Source organism: Solanum dulcamara, chromosome 5 (assembly GCF_947179165.1).
Source record: "Solanum dulcamara chromosome 5, daSolDulc1.2, whole genome shotgun sequence".
NCBI lineage: Eukaryota > Viridiplantae > Streptophyta > Magnoliopsida > Solanales > Solanaceae > Solanum > Solanum dulcamara.
Window position 1 is genome coordinate 79,732,567 of NC_077241.1, and position 24,487 is coordinate 79,757,053.

The 24,487-nt window shown below is 34.2% G+C and overlaps 1 protein-coding gene and 2 non-coding genes across 3 annotated transcripts; all 3 read right to left on the reverse strand.

The window, feature by feature from the left end:
- Positions 1 to 413: 413 nt before the first annotated feature.
- On the reverse strand, positions 414 to 4,216 carry LOC129890238 (probable lysophospholipase BODYGUARD 3). The gene is made up of 5 exons (XM_055965807.1): positions 3,997 to 4,216; positions 3,109 to 3,890; positions 2,694 to 3,022; positions 2,383 to 2,582; positions 414 to 1,076 (listed from the first exon to the last, which is right to left on the reverse strand). Exons 2-5 carry the CDS (start codon positions 3,698 to 3,700, stop codon positions 752 to 754), a joined length of 1,446 nt encoding a protein of 481 aa, XP_055821782.1. The 5' UTR covers positions 3,701 to 3,890; positions 3,997 to 4,216; the 3' UTR covers positions 414 to 751.
- An 18,665-nt stretch (positions 4,217 to 22,881) lies between these two features.
- On the reverse strand, positions 22,882 to 22,954 carry TRNAA-AGC (transfer RNA alanine (anticodon AGC)). Its single transcript has one exon. It is a non-coding gene; the product is annotated as a tRNA-Ala (tRNA).
- A 75-nt stretch (positions 22,955 to 23,029) lies between these two features.
- TRNAL-UAA (transfer RNA leucine (anticodon UAA)) lies at positions 23,030 to 23,112 on the reverse strand. The gene has a single exon. It is a non-coding gene; the product is annotated as a tRNA-Leu (tRNA).
- Positions 23,113 to 24,487: the final 1,375 nt, after the last annotated feature.

Sequence of the window (24,487 nt, forward strand, 5' to 3'; positions counted from 1 at the left end):
AATGAGTTTGATTTCTTGGAGAGTTTGAGTTGCGATTATAGGTAATCGTTAGAGTTCAGGTACTTGAGTTAGTTCCTTGATTATTGAGTTGTAATCTAAAACTGCTTTTTGAAAGATTAGTAAAATTTGGTGAAAATCCTACGAGTGTAGGTTGTGGTTTTTCTTCCCTTGAGCAAGGAAGTTTTCCACAATAAATTCTATGTCTTGTCTTTACTGTTTACTTTCGTGTTACTAGTTCAAGAACCTGGTTCTTGAATTTGTTAGGTGATATAGGTTTCTTCACAATCTTATAATGTTAAATCATATTGATTCTGTAAAAAAGCTCAATACTTTGTTACTGCATATAATTTAAATCCTTGTGCAAAAGAGTACTTGAACAATCAATCCACAATATATAAGTAAACACGAAAGAATAAGTAAATATAAAGCTTTCGATTATATATATTCATTGCACCTTTTTATGATCGTTGGTTATATATAGAAAACACCAGAAAACATTTTCATATCCCATGTTACTTTTTCTTGGTGATGATATTAAACTAGACGTATATCTGATACATTCAGCTTGCCTGCATTTCGACATACAAATCAGAAAAGTGGAAGAAAATAAAAACTAACTCAATCAGACTTTCATTTTTGTCCAAATTTAGGTTTATACGATAAAAATACTTTCTTTGTTTTACTTATGGTGATAAAAATGATAGTAGGGAATTCACATAAGTTGAACTTGTTGATCATGTCAAACAAGTTATCAACATGTTGAATTTTTCCAAATTTGCTCAAGTTCCCTTGCGAATGATTTCTGTCTGCCAACAACAATGGTGATGTGATCTTTGTTTTCGACAACCTTAACGTGTGCACGAGGAATTCTTGACTGTACATTGTAGCTGCATTCGACCGGAATAAGTTCGTCATCTTCGCCATGGAACACCGTAACTTCACATTTTAGCTTTTTTTTCACCATGTCTAAGTATCCTTCTATTTTTCCAGCAGTACCACATATAATGTTGTGTAGTGTATGCCATGCTGCGTTGTGTGTGTGGCAGCAAAATCCCTCTATTAAGTATGTCTTAATCCTGTATTCATAGTATTTCGTTAGATTTTGCTAAAAAAGTATTTAACTTTTTAAACATGAATTCACGCTACTAGTATAAGATTAAGAAGAAAAAGAATCTTGTGACAAAAGAAAATAAGTTTAATTGAATTCTTGTTTTGGAATAGATACGCAAGTGATGTGACCTTTTCTAGTAATTTCTCAACAACCTTTGACTATTCAATGTATACGTTTCGTCCTTCTATGAATTCAGTCTCTTTTTTTTTTCTAACTTTAATTAGTCGCATATCAAATTGAAATACTAAGATTCTCCATCGACAGAATCCGGAGAGTTCAATCCATGTACTCTGTTCTGTACACTACAGATTTGACTACCTGCAAACCTCTAACCAAGACTTGTTTCCTAAGATCTAGTCGAGATAATCTATCTATTGTCTTTCCCGTCAAATCAACTGTTAAATCATAAGTCGTGTGGAATATAATGTGCACAAAGAAATGCTAGTATTGACCAAGAAACAATGCCATAAAACGATAAGCAAAAAGTTGAGGACAAACAGAAAAGGTGTAAGGAAAAAGGTTGGAGCAATAGATGCAGTTGGTGGGTTGTTGTTTGAGTTTAAAGAAAATCCCATTTATTAGCATCTTCTCTATGCACATATTTATTACAGCATAGTTCATGAAGAGCGCCGTTTCAATGCAAATATTTAAGGCACCTTTACTACTTTTCTCTGCTAGAATTGAACCCCCCTTAAATCATCCACTTGCCTAATTAGTAAATATGCATGTCAAAATCAAAATACCAAATATTATTAGATTCTTCTTGGAAGGAGATATATAAAAGAATGTCTATTTATATTTTCTCCACTAAGGAAATTTTAGTATGTATTTGATTTTGAAAATAATTAAATTTTATTCTTGGGTAGATGCATAGGTCTTTGTATATCTCAACTTTAAAACCTAAAACGAACAAAACACAAAACTTCCTGGTGGCCATGTGCCTAAATTAAATGAGGTGGATTGAGAAACTCATCCTTCAATTCTACCTAAAAAAGAAAGAAATAAGGTGGACCATGAAAATCTGTGAAGGATGTAAAGTCAAGGGACTAGGACAAAGAAATTTCAAGATTTGGGAAGTTTAATTAGTGCAATTTCATTAAGAGGAGCACACACTAAGTAATTATCTATTTGTTGGCCCTAAGATTTCCAAAGCATAATTAATTATTGTAGTTCTATCATCATAGACGATATTGACCCCAAATAAGAGCATGGTAATGGGGAGGAATAAAACGTAGTAAATGTGGGTAGGAAAATGTTTGCAGAAAACGGACCTGTTTCTAGTAATTAGTTTGGTGAGGAACTCCCAAAAACGATGGTTCTTGCATATGACTAGACAAATAGTTCTGCTTATGTGTTCATACCAACATGCTATCGACGCACCAAATGCTATCGGTGGCCAAACGCGCCTTGGCGCTACTCTTCTCATCATATATTGCGTCGCTTGTTCTCCCTTTGGTGTTGGAAAATATGGCTGTCATTTTTGTTATAATAAAATAAATGTCATCATATATCAAATAAAATAACTTTTAATAGGGTACACTTAAATTGAATTGGTTCATGTTCAAAACTGCTAGCTCCTTACCGGTGCAATTAAAGTGAGGGATTTGACTGATCCAGGATACTTTACAGCCAGTGCTAAAGCCAAAATGCACCCTAAAGAATGTGCCACAATGTGTAAAGATTTCACTTTGTGTGGCTCTAAAACTGATTTCTCAATCATCTCTAGATGTTCTCTTATTGTGTAAAGTGAATCACTTGGCTTTGGACTCCTTCCAAATCCTAACAGATCCACTGCAAATAAACGGTACTTTGATTTTGCTGCCTTTGAAAAGTTTGGAAATAATGTCTCTGTCCAAAATGCTGATGATGAAATGAACCCATGAATGAAGATTACATCTTCTTGAACGTTACCTGATTATATGTCAAAATATGTTAATAAAAACTTAATAAGAAAAAAGACAACTTTAGTATCATTCGATAGTATAATAAGTATATACCTTTGGCACCATCAGCTCGGACAAAAAGTGAATCTTTGCAAGAAGAGGACCAAGAATTACAAGTGTTACAATCACAATCCGACCACCTAGGAATAAGATCATGAGATTTCTGACCACCCATTTTGCCTTGAAGCATTTCCACTATGGTGGAATTAACAGTGAAAGTTGAACGAACACTTCTATTTTTCAACCTTTCACATGACTGTTGTATGACAGCAGCATTGTCAAATTTGCGGCGTTTCAGCTCATTCACAGTCGATTTCGACAATTCGGCCACCAATGATGGCCGAGTGTAGAGTGTGTCTGAAATTTCTTCGAGATGTAGCTTACTCGAAGAAGTCAGACACACAATCTTGGACTCTCCTTGTTCGGAGACCAAGATTGAGCCACTGCTCGTTATGGCTTCTTTAGTCGAAGAGCAATAACAGGGTTTCCACTCTGCTTCGATGATGAAATCGATTACTTTGTAAGTATAACAGAGGATAAAATCAAGAATGTCAAGGATAGTGAAAACTAGGAAGCTAATGGCTTCGTTCAACACTCTTCCAGCTAGTATGAGGCTTGATTTGGCGTTTTCTTTAATCGCAGCCATGATTTTTTTCTCAAGTTTGATCGCCACACAATCACAGAACAGAGGACTCTGTTTTAGCTTTGGCTAAAATTAAAAATGGAGTGCCAAGATTCACAAAAAAAGTTGTGTTTTTTTCACAAAGGCAAGGCACCCATTAGCTTGAAAAAGTTCAAAGTGCCAATGCCACTATAATCGTTTAGCTTCTTCTTGTCTGTTCATACAAAAAAAGAAAGAAAAAAAATATCCAATGAGGCAAATTTCTAGATTTGGGGATTATTTGAGGAAAGCGTGTGAGAATAAGAATGGGTTACTAGTACCTTTTTTTCTCAAAATTTGGTGAAAGAGGAGAGGAAGACAGATAAATAAAGAGGCAAAAGATGTAAACACGTAATTACTGATAACAGATCAATGAATTCATTGTTACATTAAAAACATTGCCGGAAGACTCTGAAAATAAGGGAAAACAAAAAGTTTGTTGGTGGTTGAACCTCTTGGTAAACTTTTATTATTTTCTTCAACCCTTGTTTTACTCCATACTAGTGTATTGGCTTCCTATTTATAGCTAAGTTTTTGGTTAAATGCAACAACTAGACCGGCATATATAAGAGAGTAGGTAATATTTGGGAATTTTGTGTTGGAATATTTTTTGTTAGAAAAGAATGTAATAAATTGCTTCTAGAATTTTTTATTCTCTTTGTTGTGATCATTGATGTAACTTATGAGTTTCCTTTACCTATCAAACTACTCACATTATCTATGGCAAAGACTAAATAATCTTATGAAACTATCTTATACACAATTCATGAGAGCTGATTACTTAGAAAATCATTCAACTAATGGAAATTAATAAACAAGTCATTGACAAGAGGAGTAGCTCCGATGATAGCACCCTTCACCCTCAACCAGTGGCAGAGCCACCTTAGGTTCAGGGGTTTATCCGAACCCTCTTCGACAGAAAATTATATTATTTTTATATGGTTAAAATAATTTTATATATATATAGTAGATGTCGAACGTCCTTCGATTAGTTCGTGTGTCTATTTTTTCATGTTTTGAAACCCCCTTAGTCAAAATTTTGGCTCTCTCAACCTTCAAGTCGTGGTTCTACTTTTTAATGACGTAATAATTGATTATATAATTTTAAAAAATGAAAATATATTATTGAAGTCATCTCATTATTAGATTCGTTTACTTACTGTGTTACTCATGGAAAAGAACTCGTTTACTTACGTTGTGTTGGGCACTTTGCTCCTCTTTCAGGCCAAGTCTTCCACTAAAGGTACCGGTCATGACAAAAATCCAAGTCAATTGATGTTCGAAGAATTCTTTTTCCAAGCATTTATCAACCATATAAAGAAATTTTATGGATAGGTTATTTTAAGGTTTTTTCGTAAATGTTTTGGTTTGCTATGTTTTATTCTTTGGCTTGAAAAAACAAGCATCGCGTTATTAAAAAGTAATGGGATCTATCACTTTTCTTTTTAAATGAAGTAGAAAAAGTTAATTACTTTTGAGTGAAATAACAAAATTTAAATAATTTTTTAAATATGCAAAATGAAAAGTGACTTTGTTCTACTATTTTCATTAGTTGAAGGAAGAAACACCTTTTTGGGGGCTACACACGAAAGAGGTGATGTAAGATTTTAGATATCTTAAATGCTAGAATTAGATTAAAGGCTTACTTGAGCTTGCACGTGAAAGATTCGTGAATAGGTTTTCAAGTGCCACACAAAGGTCTTAGTTGAAGTCTAAATCTGTGACAATGTGGTATCAAAGCAAGGTTCTAATAAGGAAAATGGCAAGTGAGGGAGACATCAACGCAACTACCGCCACCAACGTCAAGCAAGATGTTGGAAGGAAGCACCGCAGGGGAAAGAAGAACTCTAAGAGGAATGAGGAGGTGTCGCTCGAGCCTACACCAAGTGAGGCCTTCACATCCTACTCACCCTCGGCAACTGAGATGAGTGGCGATGAGCGAGGTTCGGAGCCTATGGATGTCACGCTCGACATGGAGTGGATCGCAAGGGTGTATGCGGCCCGACAGACCGTAGAGATATTGGGAAAGCGCTTGAACAAGTTCGATGGCAAGTTCAAGACTCTGGAGGATTCACCCTTAAGAATAATGACAATATCCGGAAGGAGTTGGATGCGCGCAAGGTGGTCGAGTATGAGATAAAGGAGACGATCACTTCCTTGGAGTATCGGCTCATGGATGCACTAAGCACCATAGAGACCATGAGGTCCGAGATGGATGAGATCAAGAGAGATGTGGAAGCGGGAAGATGCGTGACGTCCTATGCGGACAAGGAGGTCAAGATTGAGGCTCCCAAGCCATTTATGTTCAAAGGTGCCTGCGATGCGCAAGAGGTGGAAAACTTCCTTTGGCACCTAGAAAATTATTTCAAGTGTAATAAAGTGAAGAGTGACAAGGAGAGGACCAACATAGCCGTGCTATACCTCTTAGAGATGGCCATGCTGTGGTGGAAGCGGAAGGACTCAGACATAGGAAAGAGGATATGTGCTATCAACACTTGGGAGCAATTTCGATATGAATTCAAGAAGGCCTTCATCCCCAACAATATCATCTATGAGGCCAAATGCAAGTTCAGGGAGTTGAAATAAACGGGTAGCATACGGGCTTACGTGAAGGAGTTCACTACTCTCACGCTTCAGATCCCAACCTCACAGATAAAGACATATTGTTCCACTTCATGGACGGATTATAGAACTAGGCCAAGACTGAGTTGGAACGCTAACAAGTCAACACTATTGATGAAGCCATCACGTAAGCTGAAGCTTTGACGGACTTCAGACATGCCAAGCATGATCGAGGAAAAAAAGAGGAAACGAGAGGTATTCATGACCAAAGTGGGCGAGATTATGAGGAGCAAAAATTCCATCCCAAAAACCATGACAATCATAGGTCCGATGGCAAGAAGGCTGGACGACGAAGCAATACCGATAGAAAAGCACAGATTGCGAAGGAAAATGGGTGTTACATATGCGGAGGGTCGCATGGCTATGCAAAGTGTACTAAACTGAATAATCTTGGTGCCATCTTATGGGAATGGAAGGAGAAATATGTACAAGAGCAAAGTTCAGACACGACACAATTGGGTCTGATTGGACTGTGCAGAGCTATCACAAAGCAATCAGAAAAGCCAAAAGAGTACGGCGCGCAGTATGTAGACATCACGATCAATAAATGACCCGCACATGCTATGGTCGACACAGAAGCACAAGCCTACATCATGACCAAGTTAGAAGCTATGAAGTTGGGGCTAAGTTACAGTCCAAGTAACGCTCGCCTCAGGACGGTTAATACACCCCTAGGTGTGGCCGATACTCAGAAGCCATTGCTGGCTCCGAAACAAATCACTTGGCCTGATCACACATTCATTGATTCAGCAGAAGACTTAATTTAAGAGAAAAATAAATCTTAGTGGGCTAACTCATTCATCAATCTCTATCATTCAAATCAAAAACATAGTTTGAAAGAAAACTAATCATGAGTTAAAGACATCAAAATAAATTCATCACTATCTAGTCTATGAAACCTCTATCTCTACTACCTAAATGGTGCCAATGACAAGTTCATGGCTACCTCAAAAAAACTATTTATAAGCAATGGAAAGAAAGAATATGATCCCTCCGAAGGCAAGAAGGTCTCACCACTATCAGGAAAGAAATAAATCTTCAACGAAGCGCCTGATGATGATCTCTAATACCTGTTCCTGCATCATAAAATGATGCAGGACCAAATGGACGTCAGTCCCTAGAATTAATTTCAAATTAATTGATATGTATGTTGTGGAAAGTACGAGTATGTAATATGGCAGAATGAAATAACAATACATCAAAAGTACTCAAGATAGAATGAAACTCACCCAACTCAGTATGATATGCAAGTATAAAATATAACAATATTTTAAGAAGGACTCAGTAATATGCAACTTGTTCAAAACATGTCATATACTTTCATGCACAATCTGAGAGTCTCTCTTAACCGAGAACAATTCCACCACCTATAACTAGGTTATGTACAACGAACCGATGTCGTTTTCACGCCCGTCCAATACTTGCCAAGGTAAAGGACGAATCTACCAATCTGGATCCACTAATCAATCAAGTCCTATCTTTTTAGGATAATAAAATAAGGAAACATTCGACTTTAACGATTTAATCCTCTCTTATGCTAGCTACGTATTTAATGAATTTTACACTCACTCAATTCGGTGCTCGATACTACTTTCAAAACTCAATATGCTCATGCAACTTAAACAATTCGGTTCAATCAAAACTTTCGACTAGTCTCATTGGACTCCTATCGAAACTCAATCTCATCTCAATCATTATGCTCTTTCAAATCAACTCAATCAAATTCACTCATTGAGATTAAATGCTCAACTCTTTTAAATCTCTTTAAAATATGCAATTTTGACTCAAAATAATGCATAGCGAAATCAAGATCAAAACGGTTAAAAATCTTAAAGACTCTTTCAATAAAACTCGGGCTCGACTCATGCTCAACTCATCAAGTTCTTTCAGAAATATATTTTTGATAACCAATCACAACACATTAAAACTTTAGCTCAAAACCATCATTTATGCCCAAGATATCCATGTTCAAAATAATAAAACAAATATCAATATATGTGAAAACTCAAACTCTTGTACAATCAATGCTCAAAATCAAATATAAAATTCAATTAGGATTCATGTAAATGAAGACATGAACATGCATCCAAATCAAATACTTAACCCATGAACAACATCAATACTTATTTTAAATATATACAAGGAACTCAAAAGAAAATAAATAACTCAAGAATTCAATTTAAGGAACTCGAAAACTCCAACTCAACACAACTTGAATCAATAAAGATGAAGGGGCACGTGAACAAACTCGGTCCAACGTTGTGTTAGACTTACATACCTAAATCTTAGGCATTATTGGATAAAATTGTTGGGTTTGGAACCTTGTAGCTTGAAGTTGAGAAACCAATCTATGGATTTGTGAAGGAGATCTTGAACTTGGAGTCTTTAGATCTCCTAACATTGAAGAAATCCCTTTTTTGAAGTTCTTGATCTTTGGGAGAAGGAGAATTTGAGATTTTGAGAGTATCTCTATGTATAAGAATATTATTAGGTTGAAATATTGAGAAAAATCACCTTTTAATAAATCTCATCGGCAATTTCGGCGAGATGGAGGTCTCCTAGTCGAACCATTCGGCGAGTCGCCAAAGGATGTTTGAGCTCGCCTAACATAACATTTTATGGAGGAATTCAGATCCATTCGGCGAGCTAAATCGGCTTGTCACTGAACTATTCGGCGAGTCGCCAAATTGGCATGTGAGCTCGCTGAATTATCTTGTCCGAACATGTTTCAGTAAAACGATCATAACTTTCTACTTCAAACATCAAAAAATGCAATATTGGTAGCTTTGGAAAGAAGACTCAAAGACCTTTAATTTTATAGGTTATGATCCACCCAATTCATTATATTCTATTAAATATGGCCATTTGAAGTTGACTCTTATACGAACTCATTCGAAAACTTAGCCAATAGAAATTCTTTAGACTTGGCTTAGTTTTAGAGATTTCTTATGATCCTAAATCACATCTAATACACTTTAAATACTTATGAATTTATCCTAGATCATATATACAATTTGAAGTCTTCGAGTTCAAGCCTATACGCATACGAAGAATGGTTTGAATCTTAGCGTAGAAATTTAGAGATGTAACATAAACCACATCTAATACCCTTCAAATACTTAGGATTTATCCTAACTCATATATAAAATTACAAGTCATTCAGTTCGAGTCTTGGCGAAAAAAATTTGGGGTGTTACACAGTGTTGACTAAACCAGGCAAAAATAGGGACAACAGGCCACTGCCATGTTCCTCGTCCACGGAAAGGGACAATCTTCGAAGGAGGCCACATAGGAAAGATATGAAGACTTGTTGCAGCTTAAAGACAAAATACGGGAGTTTTTGTAGCAGTAGTGCGCCGAGGTCGTCGCCATATCAGGTGGGGGAGAGTGTCATGACCCACCACTTGATCATGAAGGGGAAAAATCTAGAATCTTGTAGAGGTTACTAGAAGGCTCTAGAATGTCCAAGAGAATTCTTGAAAAGACTTAGCGATCTAGTCTTAAAGGCTTACTTGAGCTTGCAAGATCGTAAAAGATTCGTGAGTAATTGTCAAGTGTCGTGCGAAGATCTTAGTTGAAGTCTAAGTCCGTGACATTTAGCTTTAATGGAGATGGAGTTTTCTCTTTAATATTTCAACTGATTCTGATGCTTGTTGTGTGACAACTAATATTTCTATCATATATTTTTTGCTTCATTTTATTACTAATATAGTTCGAGCATGCACGATACAATATATTATTATTTTATATTTTCATTGGCAGTAACATAATTAATAATGTAAGTGAGATTGTATGGCGAAACCAAAATATTTAGTCAGAAATAGCAAAATATAAAAGCAAAGTATAACACAGTCAAAGGGGAGTCGATATATAATAGAAAAGTTATGCATAAGTTGCGAGTATTTGTGAAGAAAAATAAGACTAAAGCTATACGAAATATATGAGTTATGCAAATGGCATCTATAGTAAGTGATGTTAATTAATTAAGGCTCGAAATATTCTGCATTTTACTCCCGCTCACTTAACTTTTTCACTTTATTAAAAATAATTTTTTTATTTTTATTTATTATTTTTAAGATATTAAAAAAAGATGATTTTTAATTTTATGTTTTATCCTTAGCATTAATTATTCATTTTTAAAATTATTTTCAATCATTATTATCTTAATGAATATGTAAAATTTAAATGTAAAGCAAATTGTGGAAATTTAGAAGAATTTCTTACTCGTTAGTATTTAACAAATTGGAGCGGTCGTTTTCTTTTTTTTGCTTCATGCATTACTCAAGTAGTATAATAAATGTGAGTAAAAAAATAGTAGGCCTAGCCCTCGTTGTATTTATTACCCCATGCCACCCATCACCTACAAACTACAAAGCCAACTCCCATCACCACCGACTCTCCTCAGTATAAATGTACTTCAAATATTTTCTTTTAAGTAAATTTGTGCGTCAATGCATACATATTAAGAAAAATAATCAAGAACATAATTTAAATTATACTTTTCATTATTATCTTTTGTAAAATCATAAATATAAAACTTTAATAAATAAAAAGGTAAATATGGAAAAAGTTTCAAACATCTAAACTTGAACTTTGAACAATTCAATTTTTTTGAATAATAAAAAATCTGTCAAAAATTCACAAATGGAGGGAGTATCTTTTTCCAACTCTTTGACTTGTTCAAAACGACTTTTTTCAAATTATTTTCTTTCTTCTTTTAATGGTCGGACCCTTATGGGAAAAATGTGAGGAAGGGAAATCGACCTTATGTTTAATTTAATTTAAAAAGTTAGCTCAAAAAGGACGATGACTATATAAAGAGAAATATTAAACAAGTTTCAGTCGAGGTGAGACTCAACACATTAAAAAGAGAGAGACACTAAATCACATTTTGAACCTCAATTTATAATTAACTAATTTGATCCCTAACATATTATATTAATTAATTAATGTGCTAATAAATTACATTTCAAATGGATGGTGTTAATTCGTCATGCACTTGTCCTTCACTCAATTTTTAGAGGTCATGTGAGATGTATTGATGTACCAACAGGCAAAAGAAAAGGAGTGAACCATTAAATGATATAACGTGAGGCTGAACCGTAGATAGCATGACCTTTTTTCCCCGGGTTTTCTCTCTTCTTTTTTTTTTTTCTTTTTTTGCCTCATTTTTAGAGGAATTGGTTCTAAAATTACATTATATTAAGAGTACATTTTAGCTGGTTTAGCCCAATACTAAATATTCGATAAAACAAATATAGCGTGGGGACTTGGTTTATTATGTACCTTTATTAGTAGTTTGGAGATGCACACCACTTAGGCCTTTGATGATTGACAATTCTATTTGCAATGAACACTTAATCATGTAAGCAAGCCACCAAATTAAATGCTCTAAATACAGCTCGTTATAGAGTAAGCCAGATTCACTACAAGTCTAGTGCGATTCCTGAAAAATAGACGAAGCGTACAGCAAAGAGAACAAAAAATAATTACATGACTAGTACAAGCAAGTGATTAATATCTCACAAAAATTTACTAGTATTATTCCTTAAGGGACCGTTTGGTTACAATTAGCTAGGGGACTATTATCCTAGTATAATTTATCCAGTATTTAATTTGATTGAAGGTATTAGCTAAAACTAGGATAAAATTTATATCAAAATTATGGATTATCTATACCTCATGGTTATAAAATTCAGTTATTATGCCTTACTTTAAAATTGTTTTAAACTTTATTGTGGAGTGGAGAGATATGGCTGTCCCAGTTATAACCCTTTATTCTTATTCCTTTTTTCATCCTTGTAGCACATGCTCATGTAAAATAAATCAATAGCTTTCTCTAACTCGAGATTTTTCCATTCTTGAAAGTTGAAATTACACTACTTGTATAGCAAAATGACAAAAAACTTGAATGCAATAGGTGAAAGTGAAATAAATTTTCCAAAACTTGAATGCAATAGGTGAAGAAGAAATAAATTCTCCGAAACTTGTAGATCGAAATGTGAAATGTTTTTTTCTCCATGACCATGTGGTCTGCATTTTGCAACAATGCTTGTGCATAGCTTACTAGCTATAAAGGTAGAGCCACTAAAATTTTATAAGTGAAACCTTCAAGAAATTAAAGTTAAAAATTGAAATAATAATTTTATTTGATAAAAAATATATTATTAAAAATAAATAACTTCTAAGAAATTTCGAAAGAAACGGTTAATAAGTATATTGAATGGGATGTTTGCTGCTGGTCTTAATGGACTTTGTTGACTATTGGTGGATCATGTGACTTGTTAATTTTGTGCCAGTATTTGTCTAATCTTTCGGTGCTTGTCTAATCAGTAATGACTCATGTTTATACAAAATCTTTGTAAACCATATTTGTTGTACAATTTGTGGATTGTCCCTCATGTCACCATTTCATTTATTATGATGATGAGACTTGGTCTATCTCATAATAACTTCTCCCTATAATTAAGTTGCATGAAAAAGTTGTGCTATACAATTGCTCCTAATTAATAACATCATCAAATTAAATATATGGGATGTGATATATATAATTAGGTAATGATAACATATATTCATCTAATACAAATTGTTTAATCAATAAAGAGAATGCACAACATTCTCCGTTTTGACGGTCTATTAGACATGTTCGGAGGAAGGTCAATCAATGTGTCAATTTTCTAGCAAAAGAAGAACACAATCATGAAGATGATTTGATATTTTGGAGTAATGCAATTTAGAACATGAAGTTTTTTCTTTGAGCACACTTAAATTGTATTTCTTATGAAAAATATTTTAATATCTTTACATTAATTTTCGTCCACTATACCAAAAAATAGATATTCATCTATTTCATATTATTATTCCTGCAATGTTTTGTTGAAAGCCTTGAAACTATACGTGTTACTCAGCTATTGCGATTTGCATATCAAAACGGGGCATTTGTCCGTAGGGCTGTTCAAAATCGAATCAAAAAAAATTATTGATATATCGATACGCTGCTGCCCAATTTATCCGTATTTATTAGTCCTTTCGACCACTTGTTAATTGGAGTATTTAGCACATGAGTTTCATAATCACGAAATATAATATTTGACAAGTGAAATTCCAGTAATGTGTTGGAAAATTCATGTACTAGTTATAAATACAGTTCAAATTCAGAAAAAAAAATCCTGAAGTTTTAACTTGTGGCAATTTAAATACCAGAATTTAATTTTTCTTGTAGTAGGAACCGCATAAAAGTGAACTCAAACTTTATAAAAAGTTCTTGGAGATTAACTAGAAATAAAAAAAAATGTTAAGAGTTTAAACTACATATTTCAAATTTCAGAATTTTTTTTTAACTCCATGAACATTTCATAAAGTATTTGTATTCCAATGCACGCGGTGTATCTGAAATAAAAGTTCCCGTATTTTAATATAGGAATATTATCGTTCAAATAATGTTTACCTATTAAAAAATAACTAAAGTTTAACTAATTTGAAATGTTGAATAAAACTTGATCAGTGGTTCAATCTTCAAATTAAAGTTGGTAATTGGCCATTTCTCTCCATTTCCACGAATGGCTTCTCCGAGGATACTATTTTAACGTGTCTGCAAATAAATAAAATGTATCCATCCAATAGTGGTCCTATAATTAAAAAAGAAAACCTCACATTGAAAATAACTAATCCAGCCAAAACATGTTAAAAGTTTTAATTCATATATACATGAACACAGTAGTACAAAGTTCCATCACATTGATCCTTCAATTCTTGAGTTAATTAAGTAATTCCGAATTAATTAAGACTGATCTTCATCAAGCATATGAACAATGAATTCAAATAATATACATCAAAGAGTCGTGAATATATATCATTTCTATTATGACCATTTCAAAATATTTTTACTAATTGCCATTAAATTGGAAGCTGATTGAATTAGTGCCTGATTCTTCTCTAGTTCATGCACCATCATATAGTTGGTAATTGACAATTATAATTAAGAATAGAAAATTTTCGCACATTTTAATATAAATAACTCGTAATTATTCATTACGACATTTTATATCCTAATTAAATGTTTTATGTACTTATTAAATAATTAATCATGGTTAAGTAACAAGTGTGTTTATTTCAACAATATGTGTCATCGTGTATTCATTGGCTTGATATCCTATATATCTCTTAGCAGCACCTATAGTGTTGCTTAATACCTGATTTAATTAATCTCTTATCAATTTCCTTCACCATTATGGTTCCTCTCTATTGAACAATATGCGATGAATTAATACCTCATGTAAAGTTGAAATTCAAGTACCTAAATGCAGTATTTGTGAAAAATAAAAGATAATTTTTTGGATGGTCAAATAATTCTAAATATTTAGTGGAACTTTCTAAAATTGTGTAGAGTTACTTGTTGTATCTTAAAATGTCTAGATATTCTAGAGTTGAAGATAAAGTTACTAGAATATTCTTATAGACATATCTAAGAAATGTGTAGATATTCTAGAGAGTTAGTTATTTGTAGTAAATCATAGAATAGTCTAGAACTTATAATATCTAGAGTCATCCCACACAAGTATAAATAGGGATGACATTAGGCATTTGTAATCAACCCAAAACAAACGTAAATTCAAGTAGTCTTCTTCCATAACTAGTTCTCCGTTTTAAAATATTCCTTCTTCTTTCTAGCTTCCTCTTCTTCAGTTGAATCTTTCGATCTTAGTTAACGATCTTGGGCTAACAGAAGTTCTCTCCAATTATACTTTTTCTTCTGCTATTCTCTACAATATTATTTTGCCGCCCAAAAAAAGGGGAAAAAGAGCATAGAAATAAATGCAGTTAGAGTTAGAAGTCAAAATAAGAGTTTCTGGCATGACATAATAATGATAGGAAGTCAACTCTGCTGAATTAAATTGATCGATTTTACACCATTTTCCAAGAGGAGTATCAGAGAGAGCATTAGAAAAAGATTTTTTAGTTCTTGATATATGGGTTATAGTATATAAAGTCAACCATCAATACTTATCGCAGAGCACTGCATGCATGCATGCAGCTGCTATTAATTATATGTTCAACGTAACAACATTGTTTTAACAGTTTAAATATTTCAAAAAATCTCTGAAAATTTTGGAAAAAAAACTATTAAAACAAGGCAGCTTTAATTTTGACGATATCCCAAAGCTTAATGTAAGATTATACAGATTTTGATGAAAATAAAGGATGAATTGAAGAAGATGGAAGTGTATTAAATGAAGGGGTCATTGAATAATATATAGAATATTGAGGATAGTTAGATGATGAGCTAGCTGTTGTTGGACGTTGGCAATGCCCAATGGCCAATGCCACGCATGCAGTGATAGAACTATTGGCCAGGATATACTGCACCTCCCTTATTATATTTTCCCTTTAGGCTTTATATATATATATATAAACTGTTTAGTAAGCTATATGAACAACTACAATGAGCTGGTTTCTTATTGCCTTTAGTATTGCTTAACTAAATTATTATTTTTTGTATAATAATAATTCTAATATTAGTTATTGTTTAATTGAATTCATGGTAACTTTCTTGTGGATTGTTCATGTTCAAGGAATTCAAAACCCTATATATACATTAAAAAAAACAATCATCTTACATATATATATTCAGATGCCACCTTTGCATACAATAACATTAAGCCAATAACTATATATCCCTCAAATACTCCAAATAAGTTGAGATTGGCTATATAAATCATAACTAATGCTACATACTCCATTTAAGTTCAGGCAAATATTATAAACGTAAACCACAGTTGAATATTTTTGCAGTGTTTAAACATGAAAGCTAATTATCATCATTAATCCGTTAGAGTGAAAAAACGGGAAGTGGTTGGCTGTTGGGTGGAGAGACTCCTTACTGGGTAGCACATAATATGTGTACAGCATATAAAAATAAAAATAAAAGTCAACCACTTGCTGACTTTGTATTAATGGACTTCCAACTGCCACGTGTAACGTGAACTTCTTAGTATATCACATATTCATCTTCTTCTTTTTAATTTAAATCTCCCTTGTCTATGGCTTGGACAAACTGGGCTCATTATTGGAGAAAGACTTGTTCAACTGGGCCTTTACCCTGTCCAAATCCAATTTATAAGGTCAAATGGTGGGCTGTATCTTTTGAAAGCCCAATATTAATATTTCTTAGAGTAGCAAAAATCATTACATTTCAACAAACAAAATTCTCTTATAGAAAATTAAAGTTTTGTCAGGAAGAGGTGAAATTTATGATATTTCCACTTGGAATATTCTTCAAAATTTGTTTTTTTTTTACTTCAAATTCTTTTTTTCTCCAAGTTGAAGCTGAAATAATGAAAAAAATTAGTATTGATAAACAAACTTAAATAAGTATAGTTCAACGAAAAAGAGGTAAACAATAATAGTTGGTACTTTAATAAAAATAATAACTAACATGCTATCACACATTAAAATCAAAGGTGAATTTATGATTTTAACTTGATAGATTCGGTCTTTAAATTCTAGCACTGTTCTATTAAAACTATGTGGTTAAAAAAATTATGAATTTTCATATATTTATATATCTATGTTTCATATAATAAATTTTGAATTCCATTGAACTCAAATTATATATGTTATAAAAAGAGTCAATGCAATATATTTACCTCTATTTCTGTATTAGGATTTCTTAGCTTTGTATATTTTATGCATAAAAAAAATTGACACTTAATTTCTTTATTTATGAAAAAAAGAAATACTTTATAAGTCGAGAGGGTAAAGACCAAAATCGTTTTAACTTTCCCTAAATACCAAAATCGTAAAGAGGTGCAGTGTAGATCATTTGGATTCAGAAAAATGGGATACGTGCTAAGGGTGAGATTTGCAGCTTTCTTCGCCGGAGCTGCGGTAGCATCGGCCGGCGGTCTCTACCTTCTCCACAAGGATTACCAAACCGCCCACCATTCTATGTCTCAACAGGTTCCTTTAATCTTCAATCCATTCTCTCTCTCTCCTTTAATTTTCTGTAATGAAATGAGCCTGACTAAAGTGAAATGATAACGAGGATTAATATAATTGATCTCAACTAGTTTCGGATTAAGGTGGAGTCAATTCACTTATAGTGATTGATTGAAATTATTTATTTTTTCTAACAACTGAGAAATTTGCTGTTTTGGGGGACTTCAAATTGTGGTGCATATTTGGTTCACCAGCAAAGATTCGTTTTTTGTAATATTTCTTTTGACAAGGTAAGTAATTAGGTTCAAATTTTCTACATTACATTTACCGGAGTGTTGCTGAACCAAATCCCCGGGGCTTGATGGAATAACTTTTCTGTTTAATTTAGTGAAAGAAATTAGGGATACTAAATCTCCGCAAGGGTTTTAATGGGTTTTAAGATATAATGTAACTGTTGGCAGAATTGCCAGTCAACATATTAATCTTTTAAATGCTTTCTGCTTAGCCTCTCCAGTGTTTGCAACACTTGGGGGTTCTGTATTTAGTTCTAGCTTGATGTAAGATTTAGATATCTAGTGACCTGGATCCTATCAACAACAAACAGGAAATTAAATTAGTCATTTTGGCCGGTTCAATAGAAGGGGGACAACAAATTTTAGTTAGGATCCTAACAATAACAGACTGGAGATTGAATTAGTCATTATGGAATTAAGATCAGTTAATCCTTTTATGAATATGGTGGTACTATAATGACATGATGCAGGCATGATCAGTATGGAGGAGCATCAAATTAGTATGGTGAAGAGTGGAACTGGAAATGCAAATTTAGCTAGTGGTAACTAGAACTTAAGAGGAAAGAATGAAGAGAGTAGGAACCACTAATGTTGGATCGCAGATAAATTTAGCTAATGCAAATTAGTATTGAATTCCTCATTCCACTTTCTTTTAGAACCACTAATGTTGGATCGCAAATAAATTTTCATAACATGTTTTCGAGGTTTTATGCTTGTTTTCTCAATTTCACCTCCCTTTGCCCCAAAATTTAATACTACTAGCAGCCCGTTTGGATGGTCTTAAAAAAAGTAACTTTTATGTATGAAGTGCTTTTAGAATTTTAAAGTGCTGAAAGTTATTTTTATAAATAAGCAGTTGAGTGTTTGGATAAAAGTGCTTAAATGAGGAAAATTACGTGAATTTTAGGGTTAAAAGAATAAAAAGGGTAGTTTGGGAATTTAGTTAAAATATAAGGGATATAAAAGTAATTTCCATGGTCAAAGAAAATGACTTTAAGAACTTAGAAAAAAAGAAGTTAGGAATCCTAACTTTTCATTTTTGACTGACTTTAAGAACTTTCTGGCTTAAAGTTAGCATTAGGCAAACACGTCCAAAAGCTGAAAAGGGGCTTTAAGTTGGTTTTGACCAACTTAAAGCCAATCCAAACGGGCTCTAGTTCTTAACTTCATAGTGCACCTCTTTTTCTTCTTGTTCACCATTTCTAACCCTAGTAGGTCTAGTAAGGATCATTTCAATGGTCATGAGCATTGTGGAAGTTTAATGCCCAAAATAAGTGCAGAAGTGATGGTAAAAGAGGTCATTTGAACCAAATGTTTGCACAACACTAAGCAATTTAACTTTAAGAGATACAAAAAGTGAAGATACATTATGATTAAGTGATAAATCCTTTTTTTTTAAATGACCGTGGTGTCCAAGCCATCTTTCGCGCGCCTCGACTAATTCCACGGGATACCCGCCACCTCGCACCAGCAATATGTATTGGGTAACTCTGTCCACCAAGGCTAGGATAGATGGGAATGATAAATCCTTATATAATGGGTGTATGTCTTACATTCATTGGTTTGGTGTGAACATTGAGGGCAGTCAAGTTTTTGTGGTTGCAGCTAAACTGTAGCTTGACTCTTAACAACAACAACAACAACAACAACCCAGTGAAATCCCACAACGTGGGGTCTGGGGAGGGTAGAGTGTACGCAGACCTTACTCCTACCAAGGTAGGACGGCTGTTTCCGAGAGACCCTCGGCTCAAAAAAGGCATAAAAGTGGGTCAAATAAGATGATAACTTTTTCAGCATCATTTTTGTCCCATGAAATTATCATTCATCATGTTCCATTGGACTATGAAATACAACAACAACAACAACAACAACAACAACAACCCAGTGAAATCCCACAACATGGGGTCTGGGGAGGGTAGAATGTACGCAGACCTTACTCCTACCAAGGTAGGACGGCTGTTTCCTAGAGACCCTCGGCTCAGTAAAAGCATAAATGCATAAATGCATTAGAATAGGAAATTAAAAGCTTTATGAGAAAAACAACAGACAAATAACGAATAGATAACAAATAAATAAATACAAATAACAAATAACGATTAAATAAATAATGATAGCGTCACAGGTTCAATAGAGTAATCAAAGCATAGAAAGTAATAAATAATAACATAAATAACATAAATCAGAATTCACAGCGCAAGAGATCGTAATGCACTACTACGCCTATGAATAGAGAAGAAAAACAAGACTATGAACTAGCATTCTACCCTAATGTGGGTCCTCCACACCCTCCTATCTAAGGTCATGTCCTCCGTAAGCTGTAACTGTGCCATGTCCTGTCTAATAACCTCTCCCCAATACTTTTTCGGCCTACCCCTACCTCTTCTGTAACCATCCATGGCCAGCCTCTCACACCTCCGCACTGGGGCATCTGTGTCTCTCCTCTTCACATGTCCATACCATGTCAGTCGCATTTCCCGCATCTTGTCTTCCACCGAGGCCACTCCTACCTTGTCCCGAATAGCCTCATTTCTAATCCTGTCGCTCCTGGTGTGCCCACACATCCATCTCAGCATTCTCATCTCAGCAACTTTCATCTTTTGAATGTGAGAAGTCTTAACTGGCCAACACTCCGCCCCATACAGCATAGCCGGTCTAACCACCACTTTATAGAACTTGCCTTTAAGTTTTGGTGGCACATTCTTGTCACACAGCACTCCGGAAGCGAGCCTCCATTTCATCCACCCTACCCCAATACGATGTGTGACATCATCGTCAATCTCCCCGCTGCCTTGCATGATAGACCCAAGATACTTGCAACTACTTCTCTTTTGGATGGCCTGAGCACCAAGCCTAACTTCAACGCCAACCTCCTGAGGTGTCTCACTGAACTTGCACTCTAAGTACTCTGTCTTTGTCCTACTCAACTTAAACCCTTTAGACTCCAAGGTATGTCTCCAATCCTCCAGCTTAGCGTTAACTCCGCGGCGAGTCTCATCGATCAGGACTATGTCATCCGCGAAAAGCATACACCATGGCACCGCATCTTGAATTTGTCGCGTCAATCCATCTATCACTAAGGCAAATAAAAAAGGACTAAGAGCTGATCCTTGATGCAGCCCCATCACCACTGGAAAGTGCTCTGAGTCCCCTCCTACTGTCCTTACCCTAGTTTTGGCTCCCTCGTACATGTCCTTGATCACCCTAATGTATGCCACAGGTACACCTTTAGCCTCCAAACATGTCCATAGTATTTCTCTTGGGACTTTATCATAAGCCTTTTCTAGGTCGATGAATACCATATGCAAGTCCCTCTTCCTCTCCCTATGCTGCTCCACCAGTCTCCTCATAAGATGGATGGCTTCTGTAGTTGAGCGTCCCGGCATAAATCCAAACTGGTTCTCTGAAATAGACACGTCTCTCCTCACCCTCATCTCTACCACTCTTTCTCACAGTTTCATAGTATGTCTTAGTAGCTTAATACCTCTATAGTTGTTGCAACTCTGGATATCCCCTTTGTTTTTGTATAGCGGGATCATTACGCTCGACCTCCATTCTTCGGGCATCGTTGCCGTTTTAAAGATGACATTAAATGTCTTATTTTCTTTTTTGGTTTGTCCCAAAAAGAATAACTCTATCTATATTTAGCAATTGTTCCAATTCTAACATTCTACCTGGCAAGTTTAAGACCACAAGATTTAAAAAAGACTACACCATCTTTAATTTAAGACCACAAGGTTAAAAAATCTCCCTTTATTAAACATTGTGGTCAGTCAAACTAAGACACTTATATTGGAACGAATGGAGTATAAGATAAGAATTTTCTCTTTCTCATGTTCCTTTGTTAAGTCTTATGTATTGCTGCCAAAATATGACTGGAGCCATGAAACTCTTTTGTAAATGATATGGGAAATTGAAAGAAGAAAGATACAATACTATTTTGACAGGCCAAAATGAAACTTGGTGATAAATCAATTATGGACTAAAAGAGCAATTTCTTCAAGCATCTTTTCCTTTATCTGAACTCCAATATGTTACCTCCGCTGGAATCTCTCTGTTATCTACATGCTACTCACTCTTTTCTTTCATCCAGATGAATGATGTCTATGAATCTCTGAATGGACGCATTTCTGCTTTGGAAAGGCTGAAAGAAGCTGATGCTGCAAAGCACGTGGAAGCTACTGAGTAGATGTTCTAAGAGGTTTCCGATGGATACTTGTGCTGTTGAGACATCAAAATAGATTCCATAGGTTCTAGTTGCTGCTCTGATTCCATTGTGATGTATTTGACTTGCTACTTGAAGTTCAGTTTTTTTCTTTTGTTTTGCTATATGACGGGTCAAAAGGCACATTTTCTCGAGGCAGTAATGAGAACTTAAATTCAACTTTGACCCTTCATGTTTTTGAACTTTGGAAATATACTTCTGCCCTTCTTTAATAAGATGGAAGCTTAAACAACTAATTTCTCAGCACACAGCTATTTCGATGACCATATGCTACAATGACAAATTGTTGGTGACTCTGGATATACGTTGAATAGCAGTTCTATTTTGCTAAATGATAAATTTATTGCCACCTTTGGGAGTTTACTCTTACATTGTCTCTTTTAACACTTTTATATCTGATGCTTCATCTGACCCGTTTCTATTGCTCTAATGGATTGTTTCACCATGGATGGATCCGGCCAATTGGATAAATTTCATCAGTCTTAGGTTGTTCCTCTTTCTTGGAAACACCAATATGGTTGAAATCTTGCCTGAGCTCCTTAGAAAAGCCACATTTCATGTGATTTCTTATTTTAGCATGCCTTGAGGGTTTGATCGACATAGTTGGTGATAACTTCCAAGAACATTTGTGGGGGGATAAATACATACGTAAAGGCATTAAATATAAATAAAAGGAGTTACGACACCTTTTGCAATGGAAGTTCTTTCAGTGATAAACGAGATGAGAAAACTCTTAAGGTTAATTACTGGACTCTACCTTGAAAATGAAAAGAAGGAATATGGAACTTAACTTTCTTTATGGTGTTATCCTAAAAAGTAGGCCTCGTAATCAATTTATTATACTGAAAACGAATGAAACAAGATAAACTATAGGATGCAGAAACAAGGAAGAGTAGCAAGGTCGAAGAAGACATGTAAGGCACTGAGGGCCTAAAAAACCAAAGACTAAAAAGTAGGCCTCGTAATCAATTTATTATACTGAAAACGAATGAAACAAGATAAACTATAGGATGCAGAAACAAGGAAGAGTAGCAAGGTCGAAGAAGACATGTAAGGCACTGAGGGCCTAAAAAACCAAAGATTAAGATAAATGGAGATGCGGGGTATCGATCCCCGTACCTCTCGCATGCTAAGCGAGCGCTCTACCATCTGAGCTACATCCCCTAACTGTGATGAAGGAACGTTCCATAGAAAATGACTAGTTATCAAAAACAAATAACTATTACTAAAAATAGCAATTGCTGGCTATGGGGTTCGAACCCATGCGCACTTATGTGCAGAAGATCTTAAGTCTTCCCCCTTAACCTCTCGGGCAAACCAGCTTCGATAAACATTGACTTCTGACGATTACACTTATTAACAAAGTATTAGTCATCAAATTATGGGGATACTTAAGAGTTTTGGATTTGATATTCAATTTTTTGACATGGTACTAAAGTCCAATTATTCAATGTCCCCTTCCTCCCTAATGGAAGGTTATTCAAGAAAATGAATTAAGGTTTTGTTATTGAGATCTATCAGAGAGGATGAATTAAGACTGTTTGTCATCACACTAGATATGACATATAGAGTGAATGGAAGATCTTCCTACTAAGTTTTTTATTCTCCTAACTATACAGTGTTGTAATATTTAATTGTTTTCTACTTTACAAAGTATTATGCTATAGTTAGTTGATAATTATTTTAGTGGGTAAAGGTCTGTTACGATTATAATTTAGATCAATCAAAGAGGTATATACTATAATTGGTCTCTGATATTGTCTTTCTCTAATTTGGCAGAACATCTGAAAAAAGCTGCAAAAATGAAGTCTGTTTTTAATTAATGAAGCATGGGGCTTCATTACTATTTTCTTTTTTATCTACTTTTACAAGTTATAATAAGTCCAAACAATTAGTTTTAGTGGGTGGAAGGGACAATCAGCCACATTTTCATGTTAATTCAGGTTTTTAGTTGACAAATGAGACGATCAGCTACATGGCTTCTCGACTAAAACGTTCTTGTTAAACAAATATAATGGGGAGATTCTTCTTACATAGCTACTGTATAAAATTGATGATCACTTTTGACCTTTAGATCAGTTCAAAAATAACTAATTCCTTTGTTCACTTTTAATTATCCAATTTAAATTTTACACGCTTTTTAAAAATAATAATTACTATGAATAGTTTTATTATTTCTTTTTTAATTATAATTGTGATATTATTTTATATCGAATTCAAATACCGGATTAGAAAAAAATATCCAAAATATACTAGATTACATCTTTTCTTTTTTCTCATTTACTTGAGAATCTTACTTGAAATAAACAGATACATCATATAAATTATATCTTTATTTTCTCATTAATTAGCTGCCTGTGAAAACTTACTATACATTGATAATCTCGAGATAGATTGAAGTAGACAATGTTGAAGTGAGTTAAAATTATAAGGTCTTATGTCCAAATTTGCTGATGAAAAATAGTAAAAGTATCCAATGAAATTAATCAAAATAGTTATATGTAGACCAGAATTGTGTAGAAAAAATGGCCATAACATTGTGTGAGGTAAGGGTATACATAAAAGATGGTCCCAAGAGATGAGGAAAAGCATGTGAGAGCGATAAAAATTTCAGAGTGTATATGATTTTGGTAGCAGTAGAATTGGTCACATGAATATTTTGAGTGTAGAGGTTATACGCCAAACTTTTTTAGCCAA